An 8,637-nucleotide genomic window follows, 5' to 3' on the forward strand; every position below is an offset into this window, starting at 1 on the left:
AGCCTTCTACCTTTGCCAGATACAGTCCAACCATCTCTTCACCTTCCCAGAATACACTCCAATCACCCCTTTCCCATCCCCTTCCCCAGACCCTACCCTATACTCCTCCATTACCTTCCGCATCCAAAAAAAGAGTATATAAACCCACCTCTCACCCCACAAGAACGATCCCCCCATCCCATCTCCACCATCTAACTCAAATACTCATCAATCCCGAACCCAACACACCATCTTACCATACCCTCAACCAACCCAACCCCCCAAAACCATCACCATGAAATTCCTCTCCTCCATCCTCCTCCTCAGCGGTCTCGCAGCAGCAACAGCAGCGACAGCAGCAACAGCACCATCCAACGCCCACCCCACCACGCTCGTCCAGAAGCCCGCCACCGCGGCGGCCGGTGCTTCCGGCGCTGGCGGCGCTGCCGCCGGAGGGAGCACGTATAACCACGTCGCGGTAAGGGAACAGCCCCGCCCCGCCTGCTTATCTCTTCCCCAAGAACAACAGATTCCTGTTCTTCGGGCCGGTACTTGTGTATATACAATGGGACTTGCGATTCATTTTTACTGATGATAATGAGCGATAGGACCCCAACGAGGGCCAGAAGCCCGCCACCGATGGCGGGGATCACGGTGCGACGGCGGTCGCGACCAGCGGCAAGGCTAATGCCAATGGCAATGGTAATGCCAGCGCCAATGGCAAGGGCAGCAGCAACGCGGGCAGCAGCAGCAACGCGAGCAGCGCCAAGGGCAACGGCAACAGCAACAACAACAACAAGGGCAACGGAAACGCTAACAGCAACTCGGGCAGTAACGCCCACAACGCCGCCGCGCCCTCGCATCAACAGAAGGATCGCCGGGCATTGGATGAGGATGTCCAGGATCTCGTGATGGGGCTGATGGTGGAGGTGGTCGATGAGGGGGTGACGGAGGCGATGCAGGAGGGGCTGGAATAGACCAGCAAGATGATGGAGGATGGTGGTGGTTACGAGTCATGGATTGGTTGTTGTGTTGTTGAGGTTGCAGATCGATTGTAGGGGACTGAGCTCAGCTGATCTACTAATATTATCAAGACTAAGTGAGGGGACCTGAAGCTCTGTTCCGTGTGGAGTGTTTGCAAGGTGATTTGTTAATGATCATCGTACATGTAGACATTGCATTGCTCCGCTCCTCTAGAACATAGCGACCCGTGATATGGAAATGGACGATGACCTCCCATATGGACATAATATAGGTGACAAACCCCCGGGCTCAGTTATCGCCCAGCCCGTTCGCACATTGTTAAAACGAAATCAATTATCCAGCATCGGCAGCCCGCCTAGATCGTCAAATAGCCTCGCTATGCCTTCAAAGGAACAATCCGGGAACCCGAAGCCGTAGGCCCATTCCTATACCCCATAGCTGTTAGCATGTATCCATGATAAAGAAGCATCAGGGCGGTTCCAGGTACAAGGCTGAGAGATAAGGGAAAAGCTCACCGGAATGTCAAAACCAGTCCCACTGGGACTCGTATCCGCATACTCTCCGCTACTCCCGCCATTCCCACTCCCACCACCACCACCACCGCTGCCACCGCCATCATGACTACTCGTCGAAGATGCCAGACTCTGCTGATTGAGCTGGTGCTGATGAAGGTGCTGCTGGTGCAGATGTGACAGCGACGAAATGGACGATGGCAATGACCGGAATTCCCGGAGATAGTGTTTGATGATCTCGACGGACTTGCGGGCAACGATGGACTCGTCCATCGCCTCAAGGATCTCGACGCCCATCTCCACGGACCGCTGGAGCGGGACGGTTTCCGGGCAAGGACCCAGTTTGGACATGGGGAGAAGGAGAGTAGAAGTCGCGAACATGACATACGTTGTGTTGTACCACCTATTACGCGGGGCATCAGCGTTAGGGCTCCGGCCTGGAAAACGGCCAAAGTAAGGGTGAAAAGAACGTACCAACACCGGAAGAACTCATGGATGCGGTAAATATCGTAGATCACCTCAATGGTTTTCATGGCTGCATCGAGGCACTTGGCGATAGTCTGTTCAAGTTCCATGGGCGGGTGGCGGAGTTTGCGGGTGAAGTGGCTCAGGAAGGGGCGGAACAAAAGCATTTTGACATTGAAGTAGCCTTGTATGGTTTAAAACAATCAGCCACGTATATAACCCTACCGTCTCTCAAGGCACCCCCATGTTGTTGCGGTAGACTTACGAATACCCAGGACTAGTCGTTGTCGACGCGCCCACTTAGGGTCTCTCAAGGCACCCCCGGTTGCCCGTTCCATCATGTCGGGCTTGAGACGGTCCGGTAAGCGCGCCATCCAGCGGTCGAGCTCAGTCTCAATCTGGAGAGCTAAGTGTAGCTTCTCTTGTAATGTGATTCGTGAGTGGTATATCTGCACGGAAACTCGGCGAATGATCTGCGCGAAGTCGACCATCCAAGGAATGATGGCATATTCAGAGTCGTCTCTTTCCGGTAGAGCTCGATTGTGGTATTCGTCCATGCCTAAGGTGTCTGGACGACCGACTGAGAAGCTCATCTCACTGGATGCGATTAGTGACCTACCTGGCAGAATTGATGGTAAAACTTACATTTCCAAGGAAAAGAGGCCCCTAGAAACATTAGATCTAGCAACATATCATGAGGCTACCAGACTTACCACCAAGTCTTCGAAATCCATCCAGCGCGATGATCGTCTGTGCTCCGCACCTCCCGATTGAAGCCAGCAGCCAGGCACGTACGCACGGCGAGCCCCAAATACATATAGGCCACTAATATAAAACATGAGTAATTTCCTCGCAGCGGAGAGAAACAACCAACTCACTGTTCGGGTTCAGTTCATTCTGACAAATTTTCGCCTATCCAAGTCAGCTGCGCGCAAAGACCCAAACTCGTCAACGACTGCTCACCATAAGATACAGACACTGCACTGTGTCCAGCGTATTCGAGAAATGCAGGTAATTCAGATACATCTGGGCCTCGCCAAACAGTTTCCGGCTCCACTCGAACCTCGTCAACCCACCGAGCCTCTCCTCATCCCACACCCTCACCAAGGCCCCAAAGGAAAGAATGCTCAAATACAGAGCCACAAAGCTGGGTTCCGGCTGCACATTCCGGTTGAACCACAGATTATGCGCTCGCTGCAGGAAGTCCTCCTTATCGATGAGCGGGTGAATGAAATGGATATTCTCAAAGTAGCCGTTGATGAACGCATGCGCCTGCTCGAAGTAATAGTTCTGCTCCTGCATCACCACCGGCTGTGCCGGGCCCGCCGTACACGAGGGTGAGAAGCTTGGGTTGTGCAGCGTCGATACGATCGAGTACCCAGCGGCAGGCTTTTCAGCGCGGGAATGCTGCTGATTCTGCTGCTGCTGCTGCTGCTGCCGCTGCTGCTCCTCGAGGCGTCGCTGTGGCTCCCGCGCCTTCTGCAGGTGTCCGAGCAGGGCCGCCGACGAGGTGCTACCGTGGAACTCGATGCCGTTGGTGTGGTGATTCAGTTCGCTGATTTCATCCCCGACCGAGTCTCCGGCCTCGTCGTGGTGATCGTAGAGGGCTGGCGCTTCTTCCCGCGGAGTGGACTCGTTGCGCGGCAGGGATACGGGAGTTGCATCGATGGCAGCTTGGGGCACCACCGGTTGTTGGGCCGTTCCGGGACTTGCGAAGGTCGTTGGAATCACTCTCTGAGGTAGCTGCGAGGTGATTTCCGACTCGGCCAAGCGTAGCTTGGTTGTGAGCTCGTCCACCTTTCGCTCTAGATCTGCGACATAGCTAATCCGCCCTTTAACAATGCAAACTACTCAGAACTGTGGCAACTGGGACTATTCTTACCTGGCAGACCGGCTACTCTCCCTCTGTCGGTAGTTTCCCTGATACACGCAAGCGAGGTCACTTTCTGCGACGAGGTTAGATACCTATATCTTCCCAGGTGAATTAATACCACAACATACTCTTACAGTGAGAGCAAGGATACTGTTCATCGCACTTGTACTTCTTAGATCTACACCTCTCACAGGCCTGGGCTGCGCGGGGTCGCTTTGCCCGGGGCAGAGGGGAATTCTCATCCCCGGCAGCCGGTGGTGCGGGAGATGGGCGAGCCTCAGGTTGCATCATCCATCTAGATTGCGCACGGCATTGGGAGCTGACAAAGAGCGAGAAAACCAACGTAGAAGAGGTGGAAGTCGTGGTGATCAAAAGATAGTATCCGTTAAGAATCAAGGGTAAGCAGGGGAGATATGCAAAGGCAAGTAAGTGTGCGCAGACTTGGCAGTGAATGAAGTGTGACACACGGATGATTCGATTAGTTAGTGGCGGATTGGTTGAGGTGGAATCTGACCAAAAACTCAGAAATGCGCCGGCTTTTCCGGCCATCACGTGGCCCCTTCGCCCCCGCGGGGTCCCCGCATCGCTCGGTTTTAATCTACCGACACTGTGCCGCTTAATTTAGGCCAAAAGAAAGAGTTATTGTAAGGATTTCATATATCTTAGTGATGGTTCAGATGATTTATGTACAGCAAATGATCTAATCCGAAAAACGCCAAGTCCAATGCAGCATGCGGAGGGGTGAGTGCGTACGCGTCTCATCCGCCCCACTACAGAACACACAGGCGTTCGTTCTCACAGTGCAATTTCCATGTTCAGGTCAGCCACCACCGACTTGACGTCCGCCGCGTCCCATTCGCGCACTTCGTCTGGTAGCACCGCGCCTTCATATCGTTGGCCGACCCGGTGGATCAATGTCTCGATACCGTCGCCATCCGTGAACGACCAGACACGCACGAAGCGACTGGCAAACTTCAACGCGAATGCCTGTCCAGCAGGAATCACGGCCGTCTCCCCTTCGCGGAACTCGGTGTCGGACTGCCCCTCGAGGCTGACGATCAGCGTGCCCTCCTGCACGCACAGACAGTGATCCACCGATTTGAAGGTCATGTACTTGGACAAAATGGTATCACCGTAGACTTTCGAGGATTCGATACTGGAGATAGCACAGACCCCGCTGCTCTGAGCAGTGGTGACGAACGGTCGAGACATCACCCCGCCAAACATCCATTTCGGCCCCGTGTTGGCCCGAAGGAAGTAGCCCTGGGGGCTTTCGGGCAGTACCTCCTCATCCTTCGTCCATTCCCCGAGCTCCGGAGGCTGGTAGTGGGGCTGGAACACCACGTCGAATTGTTCCTTCGCAGCCATCACCTTCGGGATCAGGATGGACTTGAGATCGCGGTCGTCGTGCTCCGGCACCAGCACTCCGTCGTAGCGCTCGGAAACATATCGGAAGAAGTCGACCCAGTCGCCGGGTGTGACCACTCCGTAGGTCTCGGTGTGTGGGCCCATCATCTCCGGGTTATGGATCACGGTCTAGAACATATGAGTCAGTTGCGGGTCGTAGATAGGAGAATGTTTTGAGAAGCCGTACAGGAGGCACATAAGCGAAGTCTCCGGGCCCCATGATGCGGCACTTGTCGCCATTCCATAGCTTCAGGAACCCCTTGGTTACCAAGAAGACATCATGTGCATGGTTATGGTAGTGGAATCCAGGTGCATCCGAGAGAACAGCGCCACTCTGGAAGACCGACATCAAGCCATTGGTTTGCAGCGACGAGGCCAGGATGCGAAAGGAGCCCTTGCTGCCGGGAATGGTGATGCGCTCGCCTTCCAGCTGGGGAATCGCATAAGGAACTCTTCCCTTGGGGGGCTCATTGGTCCAGGATAGGGACATGATGAATTCGCATGCGCGTGGATGGAACAGGGGTGGGAGAGGGTTGGCCCGTGGAAAGGCTCAATGAAAGAAAGGGCGTGGCGAGAGAGGTGTAAAAAAAGTTTTGTTGAGGGGTGACTGAAAGTTTCGCCGTGGGTGCCTCAGATATAAGGACGGCGGAGGGCGCGTCATCGGGAAGACTGTGGGGGCATTTGGGGCAAGTTTTCTCCATTCCCCCATACTACGAACTTTAAGCTACCCCTCGGATTTGCCGTGCACCTTGGGTTGACCGGCTTTTCCGGTCGCTCTCCTCCTTCCCCGCAGTCAGATGACCTGAGAGAGTGCTCCTCCGGGGTATGATTGTCCCGCAATTCTTACGAGTTAGTAGAGAGAGTGCCGAGGTTGGTGTTGCGGGAAAGCCGGATGCAATGTATCGCAGTTTGCTCTGCTCACTTCATTCAAGCTACGCCAACACAAGCTGTTCCGCATGAACAATCAATATTCGTACTTCGCATTGAGTTCTCAATCGTGCAATATCATTGGATTATTCATCTGCATGTAAACAGTGAACACGAGACAGCCCAAGCGAAGAATGCGAAAAGCGTGGAGCAGAGCCCACATAATGAAGGGAATATAGGTGAAAAACGCCCGATGAAAAGTCACAGGCTTTCCGCCGGGTATACATCACAGGGTTTGTGACTCCATTTCGCCAAATGGGAAAAGCTAATGAAAATAAGCCCCAAAAAATGGCGAAAGAACCAGGTTCAACATGAAGATCTCAGCGCACAAAAAGAGGCGAAGACAAAAAGGGCAGCCAGCACCCCAAAATTTCAGGATTCTTTTTCTTTCGGTAGTTTGATCATAGGCCACGGGGCGTATTTGCTTTGGTTTCGATCCTCCCTCCTCCTGGTCCGTCATCTCCATCTCCGAAGCGCCTCCAGGATCTGATCTGCCTAGCATCGTTTTGCGATGATAGGGAGGTAGAGGAGCTTCGGCTCAGGGACGCTGGGCTGGCAGGAGTTGATGACCCCGGGGTGGACATCGACACTGCAGTGGCGCCGGTAGCGCTTCGAGCTGCGGACACAGCAGCTGCTGGGTTACAATGAGTGCAGACGTATAGAACGAACCCATGGCCACTGCAGCTGTTGCAGATTGAACCTCTGTCGGCTGCGTTAGTGGTGACGACCAACAAGAAAAGCTTGTTTCGCTGGCGAAAAAAACCGACCGTGGTGCATTCCCTGCGCAGCTACGGCAGGTCTTCACTGTCTGTCCACCGATGCACGAGTTGTGATCGGGGTCAAGGGGATGGATTGAGCCTGCCGAGTGAGACATCGTTTCTCTGACCGACAGGAATAAGATACAACGAGCTCGAAAGCAGTGGATGAGCAGTTGAAAAGTCAATGAGGATTGCCCCCGGCTTAGAACACGTGCGAAGGTGTTGTGGTCAACTGAGACACTCGGTACAATGTTGTTTCAGATCTCGAAGGCGGATTTTCTCACTGAGGGGAAGCTTGATTTATCTGTCTTCCGTTAGGCATAGAACAATTCGAAACCAACTGGGGAAGGGATGCGAGAGAAAAAGCAAAAATACCAGTCTGCAGTCAAGCCAGGCTGCTCCCTGCCCGGTGCGAATGGCAACCTCTCTGTAGATAGAAATCGTAAGACCTACTTGACCATAGATTGTGCGACCAGCTTGCGAGTCAACGGATCTCGTATCGGCAGCACCGAATCAACTTCCAGTAATCGCCTCCGAAGTAGATTGCCAGCGTGAGCCTTCGGTCACATCTAGCGATATTTTTTCGGAGAGCCGCTCCAATGACATGAACGGTCAGTGCGGCCTGGTTCAAGGATCACAAAGCGTCCGCATACGCAGTCCCCAGCGACTAGCCTGGGGGCCAGTCGATGCCTATCAGACACGCGGGTATGCTTTTCTTCCGGTGATTCATGAAGACGACGGCCGAATGAGAGCCTTGTAGATGCCTTGGACCCGTGGGACCGGACCCAGTACATGATCGTTGCGGCGGCCATTGATAAACGGCCCAGCTGCCTACATGTGAGGCTTGCTCGTGCGTATCAGAGAATGCTGATCGCTTCGTCTATCTTGGTACGGTATGGAGGGTGAGGGGGGAGACGGATCGAACCGACAAAGAGAAGCAAGTGAAATTAGGAGAAGTGATAAAGCGTGCATAGTGCGGTTAAATCAGAAAGAGGAAAAAGAAAACATGGGGTGTTGAAGGTGGTGGATTTGGTGGGTGGGATAAGAGACCAAATAGGACAAATAGCCGGGAACAAGACAAGAAGCATGGCAGCCACGGAGAGTTGTGCTACCTCACTGGCTCAAAATAATGAGTAATATTGGGAAGCATAACTACCCGATTGTCTGCTTTTGATTTGAGATAAACAGATAAAAAGATAAAAAAAAGATAAAGGCGGGCTCACAGTGAACTTGGTGACGGATAGGTGCAGCCCGTCTGACTGGGGCGCCATCTCATCAGCAACAGCCATCGGAGTTCAAGATGACACAAGAAAGCGATTCTAGATGGATTCTACCCGAGTAGGAGTAACACCAGATTACTAACCTCTGAGAACCCCGAGTGAACTCAAGGCGGCTTTTCTCCCTCTTGGAACGGGTCCGAGGGTGTCGTATGCATGGAGCTTGCATATTCGCTAAAAGGCAAACCAATCATTGCAGTCCACTTCAATCAGCCCCGGGGTAGACTGCACTCTCAAGGTCAAATCCCGTTATATGTGAGAGCTACACATTCTTCTCTCCAATGTGAAAGCTTGCTGCTTGCTGCTTGCTGCCTTAGATAATTAGTGGATATCCACACAGGTGACCAAACAACAAATGCGGCGTTAACGGGGCGGCCATCACTTCTGCACCCCGATAGCAATATCCGTTCACGAGAGGAGAGAATCACGATGGAGCTACACATCCTCGGAAATCA

The 8,637-nt window shown here is 53.4% G+C and overlaps 3 protein-coding genes across 3 annotated transcripts; 1 reads left to right on the forward strand and 2 right to left on the reverse strand.

Moving 5' to 3' along the window:
• Positions 1-274: 274 nt before the first annotated feature.
• Positions 275-983, forward strand: BO95DRAFT_483308 (uncharacterized protein; the record flags this gene model as incomplete). The annotated part of the gene is made up of 2 exons (XM_025590286.1): positions 275-457; positions 588-983. 2 exons carry the CDS (start codon positions 275-277, stop codon positions 954-956), a joined length of 552 nt encoding a protein of 183 aa, XP_025440925.1. The 3' UTR covers positions 957-983.
• Positions 984-1,292: 309 nt separating this feature from the next.
• Positions 1,293-5,710, reverse strand: BO95DRAFT_454336 (RmlC-like cupin; the record flags this gene model as incomplete). The annotated part of the gene is made up of 13 exons (XM_025588260.1): positions 1,293-1,388; positions 1,451-1,454; positions 1,522-1,878; positions 1,950-2,124; positions 2,206-2,537; positions 2,586-2,606; positions 2,654-2,765; positions 2,819-2,852; positions 2,904-3,751; positions 3,823-3,860; positions 3,965-4,108; positions 4,613-5,349; positions 5,408-5,710. 13 exons carry the CDS (start codon positions 5,708-5,710, stop codon positions 1,293-1,295), a joined length of 3,201 nt encoding a protein of 1,066 aa, XP_025440926.1.
• A 689-nt stretch (positions 5,711-6,399) lies between these two features.
• Positions 6,400-7,173, reverse strand: BO95DRAFT_179984 (uncharacterized protein). The gene is made up of 2 exons (XM_025580872.1): positions 6,915-7,173; positions 6,400-6,849 (listed from the first exon to the last, which is right to left on the reverse strand). Exons 1-2 carry the CDS (start codon positions 7,019-7,021, stop codon positions 6,549-6,551), a joined length of 408 nt encoding a protein of 135 aa, XP_025440927.1. The 5' UTR covers positions 7,022-7,173; the 3' UTR covers positions 6,400-6,548.
• Between the last annotated feature and the right edge of the window lie 1,464 nt (positions 7,174-8,637).

The sequence above is a fragment of the Aspergillus brunneoviolaceus genome, assembly GCF_003184695.1.
Source record: "Aspergillus brunneoviolaceus CBS 621.78 unplaced genomic scaffold BO95scaffold_45, whole genome shotgun sequence".
Classification (NCBI taxonomy): domain Eukaryota; kingdom Fungi; phylum Ascomycota; class Eurotiomycetes; order Eurotiales; family Aspergillaceae; genus Aspergillus; species Aspergillus brunneoviolaceus.

Bases quoted from the DNA above. Each gene is read 5' to 3' on its own strand.
- BO95DRAFT_179984 (XM_025580872.1), bottom strand. From the start codon at position 7,021: ATGTCTCACTCGGCAGGCTCAATCCATCCCCTTGACCCCGATCACAAC. The intron at 6,850-6,914 runs GTCGGTTTTTTT...CGCAGCCGACAG, and splicing joins TGCGCAGGGAATGCACCACG to AGGTTCAATCTGCAACAGCT.